The 26,350-nt window shown below is 37.4% G+C and overlaps 2 protein-coding genes across 3 annotated transcripts; one reads left to right on the forward strand and one right to left on the reverse strand.

Moving 5' to 3' along the window:
* The first annotated feature begins 251 nt into the window (after window positions 1-251).
* Window positions 252-17,314, forward strand: LOC104214238 (serrate RNA effector molecule). 2 transcript variants are annotated; one of them, XM_009763894.2, is made up of 12 exons: window positions 252-826; window positions 4,179-4,294; window positions 6,544-6,601; window positions 10,333-10,407; window positions 10,566-10,640; window positions 10,720-10,767; window positions 10,938-11,006; window positions 11,092-11,895; window positions 11,978-12,026; window positions 13,997-14,274; window positions 14,383-14,562; window positions 16,723-17,314. In XM_009763894.2, the coding sequence occupies exons 1-12, from the start codon at window positions 390-392 to the stop codon at window positions 16,781-16,783; spliced, it is 2,250 nt and encodes a 749-aa protein (XP_009762196.1). In that variant the 5' UTR covers window positions 252-389; the 3' UTR covers window positions 16,784-17,314. The 2 variants fall into 2 exon arrangements, with proteins under 2 accessions (XP_009762196.1, XP_009762203.1); XM_009763901.2 differs by having other exon boundaries at window positions 4,179-4,291.
* Window positions 17,315-18,346: 1,032 nt separating this feature from the next.
* On the reverse strand, window positions 18,347-22,716 carry LOC104214226 (zeaxanthin epoxidase, chloroplastic). The gene is made up of 5 exons (XM_009763874.2): window positions 22,358-22,716; window positions 20,647-20,711; window positions 20,486-20,546; window positions 19,898-20,044; window positions 18,347-18,702 (listed from the first exon to the last, which is right to left on the reverse strand). Exons 1-5 carry the CDS (start codon window positions 22,596-22,598, stop codon window positions 18,590-18,592), a joined length of 627 nt encoding a protein of 208 aa, XP_009762176.1. The 5' UTR covers window positions 22,599-22,716; the 3' UTR covers window positions 18,347-18,589.
* Between the last annotated feature and the right edge of the window lie 3,634 nt (window positions 22,717-26,350).

The raw sequence follows: 26,350 nt of genomic DNA on the forward strand, positions 1-26,350 counted from the left end.
TAATTTTAAATAATTTACTATAGTACAGGGATATATAAGTATCTTTTCCATTATAAATAATAGACAATTTTAGCAACTATTGTCTACAAATATATTTGGGAGAGATAAGACTTGGAGTAAAGAGGTTAAAAAGCAAAAGCTCATTTCATGTGGGAACTTTAAGTAATTAAAGAATACTTTTGGGGGTAAATGAAAACATTTTATCTCCTCCAAACTCCAAAATCTAAAATTTACTCTCCACCCCTCACCAATCTTCAATTCTCCATTTCTCACTTCTAATTTCCGCATCTACAAACCAAGTAACCAACACACAAATACAGACACTACAAAGTACAAACTGAGCTAGCTAGGGTTTCACTTTCCGAGCTTCCCCGCCACCTCCACCGTCTATGGCCGAAGTAATGGACGTTCCGGCAGACGGCTTAGAGCGCCGCCGTGACCGTGAACGAAGTAAAGAGAACAATTCCGTCGAAGATCCGCCGGCATCTTCTCCGCCTCCTCCTCCTCCGCCGCCGAGGCGCGGCCGCGACAGAGATTCACGGGAACGGAGAGACGACAGAGATTTTGATCGCCGAGGTGGTCGTGGGGACTATTATGACCGTAACCGGTCTCCTCCTCCACCTCTTCGAGAACGGGAGTACAAACGTGGACGGCCTAGTCCTAGCCCTCCTCCTCCTCTTCCTCCTTATCGAGACCGCCGTGGTGGATATTCTCCTCCTCACCGCCGTTCGCCTCCGTTTCCACCTTATAAGCGCTCGCGTAGAGATGACTATGATGGCGGCCGCCGTGGAAGCCCTAGAGGTGGTTTCGGGCACGGTGATCGAAGGTAAGCCGTAACGTTTCATTTTCTCTGGTTATGCTCGTAAATCTTCTGTTAGATCTTCAATAATTAGTCAAATTAGCTAACCGATAGGAATTGTACCTAGTGGTTAATGAAGTAGGCAGAGAACTATGATGTCTTAGCGGAGGCCAAAAAAAAGACCTAAGCCTTGCTGGACAAAACAAAGTTGTTTGGTAACTGTAATAGTACCGTGATAAAGAAGGTTGGATTTGAGGTTTAGTTGTTGTTGCTGCTGTAGCTAAGTAGTAGGAATTACATTACATAAATAAATAAGTGGAGACAGTGGTGGAACCAAATATTTTAAAATGGGATTCGAAAAATGCAAACTTGCATGGTGAATACACTAACTATGTTGGGGATTTAACAATTCACATCAACAACAATAAACTTAGTGAAATCCCACAAGTGGGGTCTGGAAGACCTCCAGACCTCTACCTTACGAGGGTAGAGAGGCTGTTTCCGATAGATCCTCGACTCAGGAACAGAGAAGGGAGCAATAAACAAACAATAGCATCAACAAGTTATCTGGGCAAAAAAAGCAATTGGCCATGTAATAACAAAGATCTAGGAATAGGAAAATACAATAGTGCTAATATTACCGGTAAGAATGACACATGACACACTGTGTACCAACAAGGAACTAAGAATAGTAAAATAAGACTAGTACTAGTACTGCCTAACAATTCACATATAAACCTTATAAATGAAAATATTTGTTTTTACCCTATTTATATAGTGTGACTTTTCCACAAGGTGGATTCTATTGAAAAAAGCATATAATGAATTATGAGTTCAACCCATCTTGTTTAACAGAAAATTGCTCATTATCATACAATCACTTATTCACAAACTTTATGTGGGGCAATAGTTTTCATTTCCTATCTCTCCGAAAACCCTTAAAAATGGGCTACAAAAGGAAGAGCATTATCGGGGAGATCCAAAGTGAACTTCAACTTTCGTTCCCGAAACTGTTAAAAAAGCAAAATTATCTTTTTGTTTTTTCTTTTTCATTAGCTTTCCACGGGAGGGTTACAGTTTAGATGTATGCCAAGGTTTCAAACAAAAGGGAAATAAAATCTTAGATCCGAATCCCATCTTTCGACCAATTTTTTGGAAATTCTGTTTATGATAATTGCACACCATTATAAGTACATTTAATATGCATTTCTCTATTTCAATTACTGCAAATATTCAACAACACACTTCTATCTGCCATTGGGTATAGGGGCAGACCCAAATGATTCACCGCATTTCTAAGCTGAAAACAACAAATTTCCGGGCTACAAACAAGAAAAAAGTAGAAGGAACACTTACCAAAATTAATATGGTGATGCACATTGTTGGTTTCAGCATGTTAGATTAGTGTATTTCAGCTGGATTTGGTGGGATAGCATAACGATGCAATATAGTATACTTTCCGGGGCGTTGCTCATTTTTGATAAAAACTCGTAATAAAAATGTTTAAATACTGGCAAGGGTTGCCTAAGTTGGGTTTTTGCGGATTTACTAGTAGAACATAGATGTTACTATGTTAAGCTGGAAAGTTTAGCTTCTGTGTGGTTCCAGTCTTGATTGGTAGTATAATGTTCATATTATCTGTTGTTCAAACAACAACTTCATCTTAATTACGTCAGGTTGGTAATATCAATCCTCTGTACCATTCCACCCTCTTTGGATCATTTCATTCAAACACTCGATAAATATTATTTGAAGACTGACAGACCTTTTATTTAGTTTCACATGCACTGTTACATGTTTAAGATTGATTCATTTATGTCTGTCTGCCCATAGCGTACATGTTGAGGTGCCATCATTTTATGTATATAAACGTGATTGGAGGATAGGGATATTAATACTGCTAATACAAAAAAAGATAGATAGAAATACTGTTAACAAGTCACCTATCGGTTATCACTAAGAACTTGCTTCAATTTAAGCGTAGATCTCTTAATTTCCAGAAAGTTCATGATTGGACTCTATTTGTGGATTCTCCTAACATTGTCATTGTTATTACAATTGAGGATGTCATAATGCTGCATCTGTACATGGTTGCTTCCTCCCCTTTTTACGAAACTTTCATTGCTTTTGCCAGTGTTCAAGAATCTTTCTTTGGCCATAGTTGATATCATGTTTATTTTCTGTTGTATTTGGATGGCAAACAGCCATTTCTTATTCGCATGTGCTAATATGCAATTAGATTCAATAGTTTGTTTGATGCTGTTTTTTTGTAGTTGGATAAGCACCAAGTATGTAAACACTATAACTTTTCTAGTATTGACTATAGAGTGATGGATTTGTGGAATTTAATTAGCGGTGAAATAAGTGACTGAATCTTTATGATTGAATGTTGGATCATCAGTAAGAGGAATGAAGTAACTAAACAATGATATCAATATGAAGACATTTGAAGGTGAAGAGTCCGCAATCTTTTAGTGAAATCAGAACTTTGTGTCTTTTGTTGGTATTCACCCACTGGGACACCTTGGTTTGTGAACTTTGGTGGTAAACACTGGTCTCACTGCATGATCTAGAATGATTGGCAAACTTAGCCAATGGTTGATCATTGAGCTTCTAAGGCCCAATGTATCATCCACAATACGAGTGCTGCTAAAATGTGGATGTTGAGTTGAATGTGTGGGCATAAAATATTTAACAAAAAATAGAAATAACCATATCTAATAGAAGGCACAGGTAGCACACAAAGAAAATAAAATGAGACAAGATCCACAGAGATGGGTTGTCCATGTTCTTTTAGACCTCCAAAAACGCATGTCCCGAGGTGCCAATATGATGGTTGAAGGTGTCAAAAATTCGCGCTAAACTAAAAATCAAATTTAGAGAAGTTTCAAGAGACCTACTTGAAATCCATGTGGACATTACGAGGAACAACACACAATAGAAACAAAAGATCAATAAAGGGGATACCCACTATTTGAAAGTCATGTTGGTAGAGGTCGTGTTGGTAGGTTCAGTTCATTTTTTCTAATTTCAGTTAGCTTGGTTCACGACTTCAAGCTTTTCAAAAATGGGTTTCTTTTGACAAAAGAGGCTTCCATGTTAATTTTTTGGGTGCTGCTTGTGGAATCACTATTTCTTCGGTGGAACTTTTCCTTAAGTTGGGCCATTTCAAGCGGACAAACTGATTATAAGCGGCTATAGCAAGATAATTGATTGATAAATTGAGGTGCCAAGAACACTAGGTCCTTCAGGATAATTCTTGTCCTTTATACCCGAGGAACTTACGATTTTTCCGCATTACATATTTCATATTTCCTGTTGTCGATTTTCTTGCAAGTATTTTTATGATGGTTCTCTCAAAATCTTTTTGCTATTGCAGATTTGGTTATGACTATCAACCCGGTTATGAGCGTGAGATGGGGGGTAGACCTGGTTATCCTGATGAGAGGCGTCACGGACGATTCGCAGGCCGCTCGGCTGGTGGCTATCGAGGTGGTCAGTTTCATTAATATTTTACCCTCTTGGAGTATTGGCTTTCAGTGGGCGTGTTAAATGTGTAGTATTTATGCTATTAGAAGTTTATAAGTTTATTTTGACTAATATGTTGTTTAAAGCACTACTTGCTTTATCGGGTAAGTAGCAAATAAATTATGATAAGTCAAACAAGTTATGTCTTGCCCTTTACTTTGTCATCTTAGAGAGTGTTTGACTATTTGGGTTAGCCCGAAGCTCGTCAAACTAGCTTTTAAGCACTTTATTGGCTTATTTTTGTGCTTGGTAAACTCCAATAGTGCTTTTAAAACAAAACAAGCTAAAACAAGCAAAAGTGGTAGTTAAACCTATTATCTCTTACTTGTTTTTATAATTCCAAAGCACCCTTCTCTCACTAAAAGCTCAACCCTGCTTTCTTTCTTTTCCTTTGTCTCACATTGCTAGTTCCTTTCTGCCATAGCAGATACTTTTCTTGGTCTGCAAATGGGTCCTTTGTAGACTACTTGGCTATAGACTGTACAACTGTAGCTTGTTGACTTACTGAATCTTGATTTTTTTTTTTAGAAATTCACATAATTTGATCAACCTTGAAGTTGTAGCTCAGTCATTTATTAAATGAAGTAAATAAAAGCATACATCAGAGAACTTGTAGCCTTACTTTCAGTGTCAAGTGCAAAGCCTGGAAGAGAGAACCACCTTCCTTTATGGGTAAGTCGAGATAGAAATTGCCTTAAGTACAACTATAAGACTATGAGATGAATCTAAACTAATAGGATTTGATGATTGCATGGGAGATTCGTTATATCTAAAACTGAAAAATTGATATTGCATATTCGCAAGGGTTAACTGTGTAAATGTAGAGAATATGCGAATCAAAGTGATAACTATTTGTTAATGATATTTGTAATGTTGAACTGTTAATTTTCTATACGAGTTTCTTTTGCACTATTTAAGTATGTCTTTGAATTTTTCTTACAAGCTATAGTCAAATTATTAATTACTATTCTCTCTGTTCCAATTTTTTTGCGGTGTTTGACTGGGCACGAAGCGACTGATTCTTTTCATCTTGTCTTTAGTCGAGGGTCTATCGAAAACAACTTCTCTACCCTCCCAGGGTAGGGGTAAGATATGCACACACACTACCCTCTCCCAGGCTCCACTTGTGGGAACTCACTCGTTTTTTTTTTGTTGTTGTTGTTTGATTGGGCACAGAGTTTAGTAAAGAATGAAAAACTATTGAAACTTGTGGTCTAAAATTAGCCATAAATCTTTGTCTGGCTTTAAATCATCTTATTAAGGGTAAAATAGGCATTTTAACTTTAAATTGTTACTAAATATAGAAAGATGTCATTCTTTTTTAGACTGACTAAAAGTAAAGAGTGTCACATAAATTGGGATGGATAGAATGTATGTTATTTACATAAATAATTTATGTTTATTAAATAATCTTATCCAATCAATTTATAACTTATGAATTGAGACACAAATTAATTATTTCGGTTGAATTAATGATTCCTACAATTATTTTTTGGAGTTTGTGGAATGAAAGGAACCAAAGATATGCTTTGATGGAATCTCAACTTCAAATCACACTCTTAAAGCTAATTGCTTGCTCACCCTTTTTAGCTGGGTCAAGTCAACCCCTGTAATTAGCACCGACCACCTTTTGCACTTTGTTAGCTCCTTAGTTATAGGTTAGCACATCCTAAAGGGGCTTACAAACTTTTGTTTCTCTATATTTTTGTCTTCTGATTCTGTAACTATTGCATCCACTTGATGCCTTTCTAATGAAATACCTTACTTCATAAAAAAATAACTTTAAGGGTATTTCAGTCATTTTAATAGGAAAAATATTTATCATCGCTCTTTTACCAAATACATTAATGGCCTAGTTTTAGTTTCAACACTTTTATCTAAACAAGTAAATGCTTATTCATAAATTTAGCTCCAACACTTAATAAAAGTGCTTTCCAACACTTGGTGCTAAAAAACTACTTAAATTCAAAATCAAACAGGCTCTTAGTTTGAATTCCCCTATAATCCACTGATGTCTCCAGCAAACTTGAGGGAGAAGAAATTTTTATATTTGAACCTTTTTGACACTCTTTTAGGTACATTAGTTAATGTGCATTCAGTTTTACGTTCTAAGATTTTAATCCAGAAATACTATTCATGATCAAGTTGTTTGTCCAAATTTTTTGTGGCATTTGGCATTTCTAGGTATTGACTTTTGACCTATATTTTTTTGCCAGACTGGGGGAAAGGCCGGGGAGGCTTTGCAGATACTTTCGGCACAGGGAGCAGTCAAAGGTACGAGTTTGTGTCATTAAGCATTTCTCTTTCCAATAGTCTCGTTTCTGCCTTTATAGTTCCTTGTAACTTCTATAATTGCAAAGGCGCATATTTTTTCCCACATAACTCCCATCTAGTTAACTAAGTCCTAGACATTCCATAGTGAGTGTTTAGTCTGCAGTAGCGAGCTCGGCTGCATGGAGATTGCTATTCTCACTTGAGTGAAATTGTTTGCTCCGTGTTATCTTTGTCATGTCACATTTTGCTGACTAAATTTTTTGCTCTGGTTTTTATTTGGGCATCAATAAAGTAACAAGAAAATTGTGTTTCTTGAGGTAAATGAATTTCTTTTACAACTTATAAAAGTCTATTGCCCCCCTCCCCCGCGCGCCAAAAAAAGGAACTCTTTTTGGAGGCATGTAGTTTTTCCAACAAAACACAGTTTGTAAATGTGGTCCTCTCCCTCATTAAATGCCGGACGATAAGCTCTCATGCACCTTCTTTCCTTTTCCATTCAACTAAATAGTACCTTTATGCATCAGAGTGTGAGACTTAAGAAGGATTTTGTGATTTTCTTTTAGTTGAATTACAACAACAACAACAACAACCCAGTAAATTTCACAAGTGGGGTCTGGGGAGGGTAATGTGTACGCAGACCTTACCCCTATCCCGAGGGGGTAGAGAGGTTGTTTCCGAAAGACCCTTGGCTTAAGATAATAAAAAGACAAAAGTAGAGAATATTAGATTCACCACGGAGATCATAGGAAACATAGGAACATAAAATGCAGAAAAGTGCAAAGCAAAAACGATGGCTAGTAAATGGATCCTGCGTCGAAAATAGAAATAGTAAGACACGACATTGGCCCTAGCTATCTTAGACAAAACCCTACCGTACTAGGCTTACAAAGGCACAAAGTAACGCAAGACTCAACTACCTCCTAGCCTACAACCGTAATACTCGACCTCCACAACTTCCTATCAAGTGTCATGTCCTCGGAAATTTGAAGCCTCGCCATATTCTGCCTGATCACCTCTCCCCAATACTTCTTAGGCCGGCCCTCTACCTCTTCTCGTGCCTTCCACAACCAGCCGCTCACACCTCCTTATTGGAGCATTCTCCCGAATAACATCATTCGTAATCTTCTCCATCCTAGTGTGCCCGCACATCCACCTCAACATCCTCATTTCTGCTACTTTCATCTTTTGGATATGTGAGTTCTTAACAGGCCAACACTCAGCCCATACATCATGACCGGTCTAACCATCGCTTTATAGAACTTACCTTTAAGTATCGTTGACACTCTCTTGTCACACAATACTCCAGATGCTAACCTCCACTTCATTCATCCTAACCCAATACGGTGTGTGACATCCTCGTCGATCTCCCCTCCCCCGTGAATAATCGAACCAAGGTACTTGAAGCTGCCTCTACTTGAGATAACCTGTGACTCAAGTCTCACATCCACGTCCACTTCCCCCGGCTCAGCGCTGAACTTACATTCGAGGTATTCCGTCTTTGTTCTGCTTAGCTTGAAACCCTTAGACTCAAGAGTCTGTCTCCAGACTTCCAATCTCTCGTTAACACCGGCTCGTGACTCATCAATCAGAACTATGTCATCAGTGAATAGCATGCACCATGGCACCTCCCATTGAATATGGTTTGTTATCGCATCCATCACCAGGGCGAATAAGAACGGACTGAGCGCAGAGCCTTGGTGTAACCCCATTTCAACCGAAAAATGCTCAGAGTCGCCTCCTACTATCCTAACCCGAGTCTTAGCCCCATCATACATGTCCTTAATTGCCATAATATAAGGAACCGACACACCTTTTGCCTCCAAGCATCTCCAGAGAACTTCTCTAGGAACCTTGTCATACGCTTTCTCTAGGTCAATAAACACCACGTGCAAAACCTTCTCTCTCTGTACAGTTCCACCAACCTCCTAACAAGGTGTATAGCTTCTGTGGTGGAGCGACCCGGCATGAACCCGAACTGGTTGTCGGATACAGACACTGTCATCTTCACCCTCGCTTCAACCACCCTCTCCCATACTTTCATGGTATGACTCAGTAATTTGATACCCCTATAGTTGTTACAACTCTGGATATCACCTTTGTTCTTATATAATGGAACCACCGTACTCCACCTCCACTCATCCGGCATCCTCTTCGCCTTAAAAATAACTTTAAACAACCCAGTCAACCACTCCACACCTGCTCTCCCTACACACTTCCAAAATTCCATTGGAATCTCGTCTGGCCCGGTCGCTCTGCCCCTACTCATCTTACGCATAGCTCTCACGACCTCCTCGACCTCGATACGCCTGCAGTGCCTGAAGTCACAATGACTTTCGGAATGCTCCAATTCGCCTAGCACAATATCACGATCCCCTTTTTCATTCAAAAGTTTATGAAATTAAGTCTGCCATCTCCTCTTGATCTGGGCATCTTCCACTAGTACTCTACCATCTTCGTCCTTAATGCATCTCACTTGGTCCAAATCTAGAGCCTTCCGCTCTCAACTTGGCCAGCCAGAATAACTTCTTCTCCCAGCCCTTTTTCCCCAGTTCCTCGTACATTCGACCATAAGCCGCTGTCTTAGCCTCCGTGACCGACCGTTTAGCTTCCTTCCTAGCTACCTTATATCTCTCAATGCACGCTCGCCTCTCCTCCTCACCTATGCTCCCCACTAACTTCAGGTATGCTGCCTTCTTCGCTTCCACTTTACCTTGAACCATTTCATTCCACCACCGGTCTCCTTTGTGCGCACCAAAGACACCGGTCAAGACCCCTAACACCTCTCTCGCGGACTCCCTTATACAGTCTGCTGTCGCTGATCACATAGTGTTCGCATCCCCACTGCTCCTCCAAGCTCCCATAGCCGACAACCGACACTCCAACTCTTGGGCTTTATCCTTAGTCAAAGCTCCCCACCTGATTCTTGGTTTTCCCCGAGCAAACCTTTTCCTTCTCTTTATCCTAATACCAACGTCTAGCACCAAGAGTCTATGCTGCGTCGCGAGTGTCTTACTCAGAATCACCTTGCAGTCCTTGCACAAGTCGCTGTCACACCTCCTGAGGAGGAGATAGTCAATCTGAGTCTTCACTAACGCATTTTGAAAAGTAACCAAATGCTCTTTCCTCTTCGGAAAGCTAGAGTTCGCAATCACCAACCCAAAAGCCTTAGCGAAGTCCAACAACGAGGTACCTCCTCCGTTCCTCTCCCCAAAACCAAAGCCTCCATGCACCTCGCTATAGCCACCTGCGGACGCCCCAATATGACCATTGAAATCCCCTCCTATGAATAGCTTCTCAGCCGGCGGAACCTGGCGCACAATCTCATCTAACCCCTCCCAGAAGTGTCGTTTAGCCTCCTCATCTAGGCCCGCATGCGGCGCATAGGCGCTAACGACGTTGAGGGTGTACTCTCCAACCACCAACTTAATAACCATCAATCTATCATTCACTCGTCTAACCTCAACCACAGACTCTCTAAGTTCCCTATCCACCAAGATACCCACTCCATTCTTACCTCTCTGGGCTCTTGAGTACCAAAGTTTATACCCGTCCGCATCCTTTGCCCTCGACCCTACCCACCTAGTCTCCTGGACACGCTATATTGACCCTCCTCTTTTAGTTGAATTGTTATATGAAAATGACATCGCACTTGTATTGTTTCATCAGTTTTTCTTAAAAACATCAAAGCATTTGGTTTGAATAATTGATGCACTCTTTTGAATATGTCGCAGAGAGGGATTGAAATCTTATAAGCAATTCATTCAGGAGCTTGAAGATGATATTTTGCCAGCTGAAGCTGAGCGCAGGTCAGAATGGGAAAGTCTTGTTCTTTAGATGTTTCAGCTAAGCTTAATTTTTTGGCCTCTGGTATAACTTGCAGGTCTTTTGATTTGAGTACATTTTTTCGCGTGTATATGTAAATGTGTCGCTGTAAAATAACTGAGCTAATTCTCCTTGTATGCAGGTACCAAGAATACAAGTGTGGGTATATAGAAGCACAAAAAAGAGCTTATTTTAATGCACATAAAAATGAAGAATGGTACACTTCCAGCTCAGCTAGCTTCCCCTGCTATCTCTACTTGCTGCAGTTCTCTAATAGAAGTTTTTTGTCTATGCAGGTTGAAGGACAAATACCATCCCACAAACTTAATTTCTGTTATTGAAAGGTAAGCTTTGATGCCATTGTATAGAATTTTTGTAGGGAGAGCTTTGGAGATGCTCTTGTTTGTTACTTGGACTTACTGCTTTTATACCTTTCACCTATTGTTCTAATTTCTAACCAAGTGTATAATTCTGGTCCTGTTAATCTCTTCCTTTCTGTCTTAATGTCCTGTAGGAGGAATGAGCTCGCAAGGAAATTGGCGAAGGATTTCCTACTTGATTTGCAGAGTGGAACTGTAGACATGTAAGATCTGTTGTTCTTTGTATATCGATATGCAGGATGAGATAATGTACTGCTAACTGAAGTGATTCTTCATTGCACAAAATAGAGGTCCTGGTGTTACACCTGCTTCTGCAAACAAGTCAGGGCAGTCAAGTGACCCAAATTCTGACGAAGAAGCCGATGAAGGTGGGAAAAGGAGGCGGCATGGGAGGGGACCCACTAAAGAAACTGATTTACTTTCAGCTGCTCCAAAGGCTCACCAAGTTAGTTCTGATCCCAGAAGAGTCCAGATTGATGTTGAACAAGCACAGGCACTTGTGAGGAAGCTTGACTCAGAGAAAGGAATAGAGGATAACATATTATCTCGATCTGATAATGATAGGGGAAGCAGAGACAAATCGCATGGTTCCTCTGGCCCTGTTATTATCATAAGGGGCTTAACTTCAGTAAAAGGTCTCGAGGGAACTGAGCTGCTTGATACGCTTCTAACCTATCTGTGGCGCATTCACGGGGTGGATTATTATGGCACGACAGAGACAAATGAAGCTAAGGGTCTTCGGCACGTGAGAGTGGATGGCGGCAAGACTTCTGATGCAACAAGCAGTGGAGTAGAATGGGAAACAAAACTAGATTCGCATTGGCAAGACAGGCTGAAGGGTCAGGATCCTTTGGAGCTAATGGCTGCAAAAGAAAAAATTGATGCAGCTGCTGCTGAAGCCTTAGATCCGTATGTACGTAAGATTAGGGATGAGAAGTATGGCTGGAAATATGGTTGTGGAGCCAAGGGTTGTACAAAGCTCTTCCATGCTGCCGAATTTGTCCATAAACATTTAAAGTTGAAACACCCTGATCTGGCAGTGGATGTTACTACTAAAGTGCGTGAAGATTTGTACTTCCAGAACTATATGAAGTAAGTGCAGTACACAGTAGTATCTTGTTTTTTAACCTTCCTTATTTTTAGTCACAAGGCTAAAGGCTTTAAATGATCTCAGTGATGAAAATGCTCCTGGTGGGACTCCTGTAATGCTGCCATCTATGCCGGTAAAGCATCTATGCCTCCTTTCTTTATTTTGTTCACCATTTCGTGTGTTTCTTACTTTGCATACAAGTGTTTGAACCTCTTTAATTCTCTACTCCAGGCTTCTTCTCATACTTTTTTCTAATAATGTTACTTAAGTAATGCTGTGGTGTCCAGCTATTATGTCTTGTGAATTTTGCTACTTTTTTCTTCTTTAATCTTCATGTTCAAGAATCTCAGAAAAAACAAGCTGGAAGGTGTTGTCATGTTAATTTTATGGTCGATTGGTTTCCAGACAAATTATTCATGGACTGTAATAGAGGATTTTAGTGCCGTGAATAACAACCGCTGGCTTAGGTGTAGTGTCATCAGATGTTTGGTTAATGGTATTAAAAGACGTATATGGTGTATAGTCTGAGTGGCTGCTTTATTCGAGTTAGATACAGATTTTTCTCTAGTAATACCTTTGTCCCAAATAGAGTGTAGTGTGTATGGAGGATTTATATAGCACACTCCAACTAGTCTGGGATTGAGGTGTAGTTTATTTCTTGATTGACCATTATCTTACGCAATAATATAATTAGCATAATACAATAAAGAGCTTAGTCAGATGTATCATTATCAAATTTTTTATTAGCTTACATAAAGATCTGCCATTACAATTTAAAATGAAGTATAATAACTTCACAAGATAAATGAATTATAAATGTTGCATTCCTCTTTTAAGCACATGAAAATAATTTTGGAAAACCTTCTTGTAAGTAAATAATGCCATAAAACACTACTAGAAGAAACAAATGAGAGACAACAAGAGATGGTTGAAATTCCATTAATAACACGAAGGGTGCTGTTGTAAATTTCCAAATGCCTGATTATTAAATTGTACTTTGATACCGGGATTATTTTCATTTACAGGAGTAACGAAACAACCCCTTTGAACTTGTCCAAGAGACAAAGAACTTTTAGATTGGAATCCATGACCTTCTATTTAGGCGTAGCTAATGATTTAAGCATTTTTTCTACATGATAGATATTGTGATACTGGATATTTTAAGTCGCAACTGATAGTCTTCTAGAAACTTGTTATAGAATTGTTAGGCTGGATTCTATGATCCTCTATTTACATAAAAAGCTAGTAAATTTAGCCTGTTCTTTTCAACATTCTTCAGTTCTCTTCTGTCCTGATGGTAAAGAGCATGGAACTGAAATCAAAGTTCTGAATTTAGCCTATCAAAATAATTGGAAACATATTCTGATTGTTGTCCCCAGGGCTTTGGTTCAATGGTAAATGTAGTATGATGGAAAAGGTGGTAGGCGCACCTCATGAGTTGAACCAGGTCTGGCATTTAAGTGGAGAAGGGCAGAGGAATGGGCTCATTTACCACTGGGTTTCGAAGCTAGAAACAACGGATTCCTCGGTTATTGGGAAAACCATATACTGATCGCCCTGGTGGTTTGGACAAGTGTGCATCAGTACCTCATAGTATTTTAAAATCACTGAGAAAATTTCTAACAATGGTGAAGTAAATGTTTGATTTGTCCTTGTCATAAGAGTAAGCAAAGAGTTGTTTGGATGCAAAAAATACCATCACACATCATCCCAGCCAGAAAATTGATGATTGCATGTTTGAATCCTCAATATTGCCTCCACATGATGGCAGTTAGAGATGTTTAACATGATTGGTTTAACCTGAGTAATTCGGTCTCTGACGTCTTTATTACTGAGATAAATTCAAACCAGCTAGATTGTTCTTTTTGTTGTTAGCACCCGTATTATAAGGCTAAATTCTGCTATTTGTCATCTGTGTTTCAATGCTGTTTATCTTCTTTTTTGTATTCTTGCTTATGTGATCTTGGCGTAGTGTCCTGAAGGAGCTAGTCCGTTTTAATATGTTGATTCGATAAGCGAGCATTGTGATCTCATATATAATCCAGTCCTCTTTTTATCATATTTTTCAATCTGTGATGATTTTAACAGCATGATGCTATGCAGATAGAGAAGCCACTAAGGCGCCGGCCTGGGCTAGATGGCCGACTGAAGGATGACAGAGGTAGCCGTAGAGATCGTGATGGTCGAGCTAATGGTGGTGAAAGGTTTGATTTGTCTGACAACCCAAAATCTGGGGATTTTCAATCTAATAATGATGGTGCCAGTGGGGGAAATCCTGATGAAGAAATGTTTGATACTTTTGGCGGACAAGGGATCCCAGTTGCTCCTTTCCCTTCAGACATGGCTCCTCCACCAGTGTTGATGCCTGTTCCTGGAGCTGGGTAACTTAAAATGATTCTCCCACTTGTTATATTTTCAAAACTAGGTCTCAGCTATGACTAGTGTATTGCTCTTGAATTTTTGATTATGCCTTTTCACTGCAAGTGCAGTCCTCTTGGGCCTTTTATTCCCGCGCCTCCTGATGTTGCAATGCGGATGATGCGAGAACAAGGAGGCCCTGGTCCTTTTGAAGGTGGTAGAAATGGGATGTCTGGGCCTGCAATAAGTGGGGGGGCCCCGATAATTGCTTTACCTCCCGGATTTCGGCAGGATCCTCGTCGTTTGCGAAGGTATTTTGTGCCTTCTAGTATTTTCAGATTGATAAATGGTGAAACTACTAGTTACCATCATTCAAATGTCCCATCTCACTAAAATCTGTGAAATAGTCGATTGTGAATTTGGCACTATGTTTGTATAGCTCCAGGGAAATTGGTTTCTCTCTGGCGAGAAGACATAATATGGTTTTTCCAAGTGTTGCTATTGTATTTTGATAACTTGTAAAGTATGTCAATAAAATCTAGATAATGGCTCTTTGGATGGGTTTGATATTAGATTACAATATAGGCTTTGCATTGTCTTGTTTGGTGTGTAGACGCACTAAAAACAACCAGGAAATAGAAGGGCTGAGTTGTAGGTTGTGTGGGTAAGGCCTTGGATCAGCTTATAAATGGCTCCTGGAAAGTGGGTAGTGCTTTGTGCTAAAAATATAAATGGGTATGGGTTTCACCCACATTGACATAACGTTTTGTCCCAACTCCAACGTATTGATAGGTATTAACCATCTTAAATTTATGGTGTGGCTCAGATTCTTCTTTTTGATGTTTTTTATATTGATTATCTCCTATTTTCTTGGTTATGTAACATTCTGAGACAATATGATGTGTAATTTAACACTATTAGCTGTCTACCCCTTACTCTCTAGAACATCCTGTGCATGTTTTAGGCCTTGCGATGTCTGTTAATCCGAATAAGATTTCTTCTTATATTTTCATTTTGGTATGTGGTTATAACTTATATGATATGTTCTTTTTGGTAATCTTGAATCTGGTTATTTAGGTATATTTTTATTTAGATGTGTTTTGTAAGTTAATTTTTGTATCTACTTTAAAATATGAAAATTTAAAATTTGAGATACAATGTACATTGCTGGGTTCTGCAAATGCTGCGTCGTGTAATTGGGCCTTTAGAGGATGAAAGCAAAGATGCTGAGCGTGGGATGTTTCTCCATGGACCATTAGCACTTATGTAGGTAGTATGGAGGGAAAGAAATATGAGGTCTTTTTGAATCTAATGAGCTTCTGTTTTTTTCTGATCAAGTAAAGTGTAATTTTATTGATTTAAGGGAAAATATGAGGTTCCTATTTGTATAGAAGATTCGGTGTCTTTGCAGAGAATCATATGTTTCTGTAGATTCTCTGTTTTGTGGTGCACCTCTTCTATACGGGAACTTTACCATTATCAGTAAGATTATACTTTACTTGATTAAGGAAAAAGAGAAGAAATCCATGATACTTGGACTGCAAGATACTTATGCTACGACTTGGAGCTACTGCCTCGTTTATGCACTACTTTGAAAAAGCAATTCTTGTGACTACTGACTACTGGACATGAGGGGCACATGTTCAAGATAAATCGGTGTAAGCTGGTTCTTCTGTGTCTGTAGACTAGGTTGAAGTGGAATTTTGATCATGGGTTCCATGTTGAGAGGGATAAAAAGACAGAAAATAAGACAGATGGAGTCCAGTTTGTGTAAATTTTCACCTCTTCTGCTTATGTTCTCAAGGCAAGATTCGGAATCAAGAAAACTTATTTGCTGCTCAAGTAGATGGAGGAATGCTATAAGTACCAAAGCTGAGTTATTCCTGATCTGCTAGCTCTATTTTTCTTTGAGAGTTTCAATTGCACACCTTTTCCCAAAAGAGTAACTACGCAAAAATGAATATGCTTAAGTACCAGTGTGTCATGCATTTAGTTGTCATGTGTTATGTAATAAGTAACCTACATCTCCTGTTAAGATTGCGTAGGGCATCACTCCTACAATGTTTTTAAAATGCATGTCTGTTTCCATGTAACATATGGGATATTTTGTGGACGTTGAATAGGAAGTTGAGTTAGATATACAAGGATTTAGAAATAGCAGCACTTTGTTGGTGTTACATATGCTGGAGGCATCTGAATCTACCTTCAGAATCTATATTGCTCGAGCAGCTAATGATTACCTGGTTATATCTTGGTAGAATTTTTGTTCCATTCAAGGAATTTCTACCCTAATATGTAGTAGTAGTAGTAGTTTTGTTTTTGAATAAAAAGGGGACTGACCTGAATACATGTTATGCCATTTCGTGATCTAATATATAATAATCAGACACTATACGTGCTTTCTTTGGAAAGAAACCTATCCATACTTTCTTTATTAATCTATACTGACCTACATTTCAACAATTTCGCAGCTATCAAGATCTTGATGCACCTGAAGATGAAGTTACTGTAATAGACTACAGGAGTTTGTAGAGTAGACATGGAGAATGGTGTAATATTTCTTCAAGTGGGTAGAAGGCAACCTGCATTGGTGCACATGCAACTGTGTTGATGTCGAAGCAAGAGCGGGTACTTCACCGTCTTGAAGTTATGAGGAACCAACTGCATCGACATGCATAGTTGGTCTTTTGGTTGAAAGCGAAAATGTGGTGGGGGCTGGATGTTATTAGATTTTCTTGGTGCAGTAGTGTCCGCTTGCTAGCTATTTCCAGTTTCTGCATTAGCGTTTAAGCTCGCAGAATATCCAATTTTTTTCTCCTCCCCACTTGATATGTGGTGAATTTAGGAACTTTGCTGATAAGAATTTGAAATGAGAGAATTACAAATACTAAAATATGCTGATGTAAAATATATTTTGTGACTAGAGTTGTCAGTTGCTTCTTCGGGGACATCCGACAAAAATGGGACTAGAGTTGTCAGTTTGTTTTTGGTGTTGCATAAACTTAAATGGAAGAAAACCATGTAGCTGTTGAGATTTCTGATAACATGGAGCAGTTACCTTGATTGTGAATGGTCATAGGATCTGGTGATTCTTTTGTTTTCCCTAGCCAATTATTTTGTTACGGTCGTCCCAAAACAGAAGAAGGTATTTCCAATTTATAAGGGATTTATGAATGTAAGTTATCTAGTATATATCCCATCAGAGACGAAACACTAGGTGTTTTTTGTTCCATTTGTCGTGGGGGTTGAGTTATCCGGTATCTATATTGGTGGAAGGTAGCGGGTATCCGGTGGAATAGTGGAGTGCACGAGTATATGACATCCATCTTTCGTTAAGATTTATCAGTTAACATATTTATCACTTAATCATGAGTAGTAACAACAGTTTAATTGAAACCAAATTAGCGAGAGTTTCAAGGTCAATATCAAGAAAACCACTATCGATCAATACTGGCTGGATGAATGAAGTGAATTTTAAGCAAAGGTCAGATAATCGATGAAAACACAAAACGGGCAGCTTCTGAATTTTGTAGTTTTTAATATATACGAATTAGAGGCATTGCATGGATTAATCCATTATTTGAAGTCCTTAGATAGAGAGAGATTAGTAGATATAGACCTTATATTGGTTTCAAGGCCATTCTTATAAGAAAAGATAAATAAAAGATGATAACAACTTGGCCTTCTTGTGCAATATATCTCATCATTACAAACAACAACAAAAATTCCAGTTTAATCCCACAAGTAGAGTGAGGAGGGTAATTTGTACGCAATTCAATAAATCCTCGGGTCAAAGGACAGAGATATCCCATCATTCATTGTGTTAAATTTTTTGGTCATTTTCCACCCGATGTACTTTACCCGTATTGCCTGATTAAGCCTGGTTTCGTGTTTGGTTAAAAATTGATCACAAATTAAGTGAAATTAGGCAAGTAAACGTATCAATTGGAATATAGAAGAGAGAAGCCATAAGTTATTAGATCTAAACCTTTAAGTAAAGTATTTGTAGTTAGCCTTTTATATATAAAACTGTCTGGATAATTATCTAACTCTTTTCCTTTTTCTATAATTTTTCCCTTTCATTTTAGGTAAAAGTGAGCATAGAAAAGGCAAATCATATTTTCTATAAATGTTACAGAATGACACAGTAGTCTTCTAGTAGAAAAGAAAAGGAGACAAAACTCAAGTCACATATATAAATTTCCTTTGTTTACAAAATTTTAAAAAAAAAGGGCAGTAGGGTGCACAAGGCATCTCGCGTTCACTAGAGTCGGGGGAAGGATCGCACCCCAAGGCCGCATTTACAAAATTATTGCAGATAATAAGAACTCTGAACTTTTAGCTGCTACTTGGCTTCTCTTCCTCTGTATTAGCTTCAGCTTCTTCTGGTTCAGATGGAGTTTCCATCTTCTCAAGCTTTGCTACCCGGAATATCGCCAAATTGGTGTCCCCTAAATGAGAAAGTTGACACATTTAATATACGAGTTTAACTTCTATATACTGACAGTATAAACAATCAGATCACCTAAAAGATAATTACAAGCAACTGTTTATAATAAGTGGGATTAGTAACCTGAAAAAATAAGGAAGGTAACTTGTTGAAATAATTGATAGCGCAAAAGTTCTTTATATTGTCAGCCTATATAAATCAAATTCTTGACACGATAGCATAAGCAATACAACCATCCCATGGACAAGGAATGATCCTTTCTCTCTACATTGCCAACCAAAAAATTATAAGGAAGTGTGAGAAAAACTCAATGATGGAAATGAAAAGCTTGAACATCTACTTGTAAGTATGCTATTTCTACAAGATGATGCAACAAGGCTTTTTCAGCATATTTGAGTAGATGTTTCCTTCACGAATGCGGAATGCTTTGTGCATCAGACTGTCATTTCTTTTAATCTTGTATACCAGTTTTCTAAGTAATGACATCCCAACTTCCCCCTAGATAGTCTCAAAATTCTTTTTTTTCCTTGTCTTTTTTCTTCCCGTTTTACTTATCTAATGAATTTTTAATGTTTCTCATATCATCAAAGACAAGGTACACCAAACATTTCATTTGGTCAATGCTACATATGTACTCCATATCCATACTAGAGATTGGCCATTGACTCATGTTTTCCTCTCAACAAGCTCACGTGGTCTAATGTCGGTCATGACGGAGGGCAGATAAAAGTGGACTGACATGCTTCTAACTTGTCAAGCTTCCGAAGAAGAGGTACGTATGATGCTTTAAACAAATCCCACGTCAGAAAGTGAGAGAAAAGAGAAGTGCTATATAAGACAGCACAAGTTTATAAAGTACATCGATTTGGCATAGTCCAAGGGACAAATCAATGAGATCCATTGGACCAAAGCAGACTATACGTACCTAATTAAGGCGGGTCAATCTTGTGGACTCTGGGCTAATTAACTATATTCCCTGATTTAATTATACACGGACGAAATTATAACTACGGTTTAAAGGGAAAGGAAAGCAGGATACAACAACCAGTCTATTCCTACAAGTGGGGTTTGGGGAGGGTAGGATGTGCGCAGCCTTACCCCTACCCTGGAAGGCAGAGAGACTGTTTCCGATAGACCCTCAGCAAAGGAAAGTAGGATACGGAAAGTAAAATTAGGATTGATTACAGAAGCTGTACCAAATGTCAAGAGACTTCCAGGTAATGCAGCAGCAGCCACACCAGGTCTAAGCCTCTTCTCACCGATGAACGTGCCATTCGTGCTGTCTAAATCTGTCACTACGAGATACTCCTCCATGCTTTGTAGCAGAGCATGTACAGCAGATACTGTTTGTACATTAACAGATATTCAGCTGGTGCGGGAAAGACAAAGCATTTCAATTGAGTTTAACTTCTATAAACTAACAACGTAAAACCAATTATACCATCAGATCATCTAAAAGAAAGATAATTAAACAGTAGAACAAGTTACTTGAAAAGTAAGATTGGCAACCTTTTTCGACATGTTAAATTACATAGAGTAAACATTACTTACACGGTCAATTTCTACAAGTCAAATTCTACAACAACAAACCCAGTGAAATCTCAGAAAAGTGGAGTCTGGGGAGGGTAGAGTGTACGCAGGCCTTACCCCTACCTTACGAAGGTAGAGAGACTGATTCCGATAGACCTCCGATTCAAGAAGAAAAAACTAAAAAGGAAGCAGAAACAACAAGTAGTAACCATAGCTCTATAAGTAAAATTATTTCAGAAAACTGCTTTCATTACCTGTAGGCACCGGAATGACCATATCTGCTTTCTCAGCAACACGTCCGACAGTAACTGCACCCTAAACCGTGTTGCAGAATGTGCAATTAACATACATGTGCATATGTATGTTAAATGGTGAATCCAATGTTGCAAAAAGAAATGTACATCATAATACTTACAGAAGGTATTTCAAGAGAGCCTGGCTTTGCAGTTGGAGAACCGATGTGCCTTGCGTCTCCATCACCTTTTTCCAGGATTGTTGTATTCAATAATTGATATTTAAATTAAAAGTTCTAAGCTAAAGGGAACATGTATAGATAAGATCACAAAAATGCTTAAAGCTCCTTTGTCTTCAACCATATATAGAGATTACTATCTGCCAAGTCTAGCAAAATCAGTCCGAAACCAATATGAAGCTCACCCGAGCCTCTTGGGCCCCATTCCAAACATCCACACAAGTATATATTCACCATATCTAGAGATTGCTATACTCTGCAGCTTATAACACATTCATTATGAAAGAAGAAAGCAAGTAACAAAAATTCAGGTCCTTGCTTTAAAGCATCAACTAGCATGTGGTTCAGGGGCGTACGCAAGATTTTTTATAAGTGGCGTCAATATTTATAGAAGAACGAAGAATAAATAACTTTAATTATACAAGAAATAGCGTTAGTGCATTGATTTTGTTGAGTCTTAATTTAAAAGAGGTTCCGAGTCCAATTCTACTTACCTATGATTTTTAACTAGAGGCTCTCTCAAATATTTGCCAAAAATATTTTCTACTTGAGGTTCGAATCGACGACCTCTTACAGCAAAATAAGGCACTTAACCAGCATACTAGACGATGATCCGTGTCTAAGTGGTGGCATTTTCTCTTGTTATTATTTTCCCACAGTATTAATACATATGATTAGCAAAATTTTTCGACGAAGCGGTGTCGCGTGACACTGCTTCGTTCAACGTGCGTCCGCCCCTGATGTGGTTCACAGTGATTAAGTTAAGACAAAGGAAACAACAAATTATAAGAGAAAATAGTGATTTTAGCTTTTGAGTTATTACCTTGGTTTGATCCCTACATATTTTTTGACTGAGCATATTTACCCTTTATAAAGAGTTTAATCTCTATGCACTCCAGTATAATTTTATAGTCATGTTAAAATGATCTACAACGACAAATAATTCTCTATAATAAGCTTAATTGTAAATATCAAATACGGAGAATAAAGAAAATGACCAGCTATAAATGCACTCACAGCGTAAAAAGCAATGCACGTGTATATAAGTTAAATTCTTAATTTAAAAAGTGTAAGAGTTTGGTCCCTGAAGTTTTATAATGGTAGTGTCGGACCAGTTTATGTACATCATTTCTTCGGATACTTGCTACTTCTTACGAGTGTAGGTACGAATAATTATGTCCACCAAAATTTAGGCATATAAGAAGAAATCACCTAACTTTTTTTCTCTACTGGAATTTTTTCATTTCCCCTTTTCTTTATTCAAGTATTAGTTCTCGCAATAGGTCACGGGTTCGAGTCGCGCAATCAGCCACTAATGCTTGCATCAGGGTAGACCATCTACGGCTCATCCTCTTGGAGTGCGGCCCTGGACCCTGCGTGAATGCAAGATGCTTCGTGTACCGGGCTGCCATTTTTTTATTAGTTCTCGCAAATTTGACCCCATTAATTGTTTCCCATTCTGCAATTCAGCACTATTAGCTCATGATCAGAATTCAGAAACTTTTATAGCCAGCCCGGTGCACAAAGTATCCGTAGTTCATGCAGGGTCTGGGGAAGGGTCACTTGAACCCGTGAAGACAACGTTATCATTAATCCAAGACTCCCCTTCCTTCCCCCACCCCACCCTCAAAAAAAGAAAAAATCTGCCACATACCTATAAATTCAAGAAGCCATGTAACTGAAACATTAGTTGAATTGCTCTCAGCCACAGAAGCATGGATAGCTCCAAATTGCCTCAGTTGCCTTGCATTGCATTTTAGCTTTCTGGGTATGCAATTAAATCCAAGAATATTAATGGAATTAGAAGAACAAAGGGTAGCTCTTGAATGAAACAAAGATGGTAATTTTGGGAGATTAGCATAGGAAATAGACTGTGAAATTGTAGTTAAATCCATCTGTTTTTTTAAACGGAATTTCCTGTCTTTTTTTTGTTCACTCTTTATGATATTTATATATATGGTCTGTGGATAAAATTTCTATAGACCAAAATGTGGTTGAGAACTTGGCTTATATAAAATGCTTATCTTGGGCTCCAAAGTGTCAAGTAATACTACTTTTTGGGTGTGTTTGGTATGATTAATTTTGTCTCGAAATATTTTCCTTATTAACTTATTTTCCTAATAACTTCCCGTCAAAAGAAATAATAATATTTTTCAAAAGTTTTTTCCAACCTTCCGCACCCTACTCTCCACTTCCACAGTCCACCCTCCACCCCACTCACCCCTACTCTACCTATCCTCCCACCCCACCCCACCCCACTGCCACCCCGGCCAAAGGCGGAGCTAATATAGGACCTGTGGGTTTGGCCCTTTTTTTTTTTTTTGAGAAAGGAGAATAGGAATGAAACAAAAGAATCTAATTGCAAAAGCAAAACGGGATATTTTTCGAACCCCGTAACTTTAGTCCAAATCCTGTATTCATCTTTAAAATTTCATTGAATATATATAAATTATTAATTTGGAAAGCTTACCTAAGTAGTGTATTAGATATATTATAAAAAGTCACCTTAAGCATGACTTGATAGTTTAACAATTTTTACATCGTCGGTACACAGAAATTAAATTTCCTCTTTTTTAATGTTTTACTTAATTCCTTCTTGTTTTTTTGATGAATTCTGTGGATAAAATTGCTAGAGAACAAAAATGTGGTTGAGGATTTGGCTTATATAAAATGCTGTCATAAAATATTTTGGATAAATTTTTGGCTCCAAAATGTCAAGTAATAGTACTAATTTATTTTTGGATTTAATTATCTTATATTAGTAGACAGTGTAAATAAATTTTTAAATAATCGGTATAATTTAAAATTTTACTACTTGTTCTATTCTAATTCATTTGATATAATTTTGAGCCAGCATGGAGTTTAAGAAAGATATGGAAGAATTTTTGAAAATTGTAATCATAAATATGCCATTATATTTAACACTTTTGAAATTTATAATACCATTATATATTTATAGATATAAAAACTTCTTGTTAAGGATAAAATGAGAGGTTTAAAGGATTTGACATATAACAGTATAAAAAACTTTATACTAGTAGTGTACTTTATTTAATCCTGGTACTTTATTGACTTATAAGAATGAACGAAAAAAAGTGAGTGGATCGATCAAGTATCCGAAGTCTAAAAAAATTATTATTGGTAATCCAAGTCCATACATATTGATAAAAAGAATTGTTAATTATTTGCTAAATAAATAAGTAGATTGAAAAACTCGTGACTATGAGCCCGTTTGGATTGGCTTAAAAAGTAGCTTTTAAGCACAAGTGCTTAAAAGCACTTTTTAAGTGCTGGAGCTGGTTTTATAAATAAGCATTTATGCGTTTGGATAAAAGTGCTGGAGCTGGAAAAAAAACTGTTGAAATGTTTGGTGAACAAGTGCTGGTAAGCACTTTTTCTATTAAAATGACTGAAATATCTTTAAATCTGTTAATACTATAAAAAAGCTTATTACTATAATATTTTATTTTAAACTTATTGATATAAATACGAAATAATTAATATTTGAACTGATCACCTAAGATAATTTTTATAAATATAATTGTTGAACTCTTATTTTTCACTTCTTTCAACCATGTAAATTTTTTATTTATTTCTTGAAATTCCAAGCTTACTGGGAAAACATATGAAATGACTATCACATTCTAATAAATATTTAATCATTTTTATATTAATATTTAGGACTATTTTTCCTTCCTTTTAAGTTAGGAGTCCTATTTCCTATTTCATGTTTTAATTATTTAGTAAGAAAACTTCATTAGGTAAATGTCGTATTCACCTTTCAAAGCAAAGCTAAACTTCAAAGTAAGTTCACGTTCTAACAAATTTTAAAAGTTTGAGTTGGATATTATAATTATTTCAAAAATTTGTGAAGGACATTTTTGGAATAATAAATATTATTAGGGATAAGAGGGTAAAATACTTGGTCAAAGATAGCCAACTTGTGGCTTTTGGCTTTTTTTTAAGTCGGTTTTAACTTTTTTTAAGCTATTTTCTTTTTTACCAAACACTCCCAACATCTAAAAATGACCAGCTTTTAAGCCAATCCAAACAGGCTTTATATGTCTCTTTCCTGCCATTTTGCCGTTAAATTTAAAATACTTGAACGGTCGATTCTTTTTTTTTATTTTTTATTTTTTATTCTTCAATACATGTCTTCCGCATAATAAATAAGTTTTCTTTTTAAACAACCCATGATATTTTTCGTTTGTGCATATCTCAATTTTCATAGTTTTGTTTATGATGCTACACCAATAACAACAACCACCCAGTATAATTTCACAAGTAGAATTTGTGGAGGGTATGATATACGCAGTCTTACTCCTATTTTGGAAGGACAGAGAAACTGTTTCCGATAGACTATCGCCTAAAGAAGGTGAGTTTTGTTTATGATGCTAATAATCACATTTTGGTTGAATTTAGGCGGGGTCCACAAAAAGAAAACGTTCTGCTACATTAAGAGCCCTTTTGGACATAAGAATTTTTTTATTTCTTTTCGAAAACTTTTCACTTTTTTTAAAATTAGTGTTTGGCCATAAAAATTTTAATTTTCACTTGAAAATGAATTTTGGAATTTTTTGAAAATTTTAAAAACTCCAAAAAATTATTTTTCATAATTTTCAGTCAGATCACCCACAAAACTTCAAAAAAGACCCAAAATTATATTCATGTCCAAACACAACTCTAATTTTCAAATATCATTTTCACTTGAATTTTTTTTCCACTTTGTTTTTGAAATTTTATGATTTTTATGTCCAAATTCCCACTAAGATGCCTACATGGCAGAAAACTAAGGGATTTAAATTTTAAATTTATTGTAAAAAATATAACTTTATTTAATAATTTCATCAACTTGAATGATCATTTAAGAAATTAATTCTAAAATATATCACTTCACTTTCAATCCCCTCATTTTAGTAGTTGAGTCCACGTGTCTTTCATTTGTTGTTCTCCTAAAGTAACCATAAAAGACATGCTTTCATTTGAACTTTTGTTTGTTTGCACATATTTGGATAATATTAGGTATTTAAATTTGCACATATTTGCACATTTGTTTTTCAATTGATGTTAGTATTAAGAAAAGATTTTGAAATTATATTTTAAAATTAGGTGAGAGAGATAGGTATTTTCCCCTAGTTTATTTTATCGGAAAAATAGCCAGATTTACAAGTGGTCATTCAAACATAGCCACAGTTTCAAAAGTCGTCGAAATTTAATCACTTTTCGTGTAAAGATAAATCTGAACGAAAACACTGTTCAAAATCCGAAAAATACTCCAGTATATTATACTGGGGCCAGCAAAGTATATCGGTCCAACATAATATGCTGGAAGTTCATACACAGGTGCATCGAACTCCAGTATATTATGTTGGACCGGTCTCTATTGCAGTAAAATAATGGCTATTTTTCAATGACTTGGCAAACACTGGCTATTTTTGAATGACCAGTTCGAAAACTAGCTAGCACATGCTATTTTAACTATTTTATCTTAACCATATTCAGAGAAGGTAATGAAATTGGCATTGAGAGGACCTTTCCCTAGTACGAGAGGACCGGGAAGGACGCACCTCTGGTGTACCAGTTATCGTGCCCACGGTAAACGCTGGGTAGCCAAGTGCGGAGCGGATAACGCAGCAGTCACCAGTCT

This window comes from Nicotiana sylvestris, chromosome 9 (genome assembly GCF_000393655.2).
Source record: "Nicotiana sylvestris chromosome 9, ASM39365v2, whole genome shotgun sequence".
NCBI classification, from domain to species: Eukaryota; Viridiplantae; Streptophyta; class Magnoliopsida; order Solanales; family Solanaceae; genus Nicotiana; species Nicotiana sylvestris.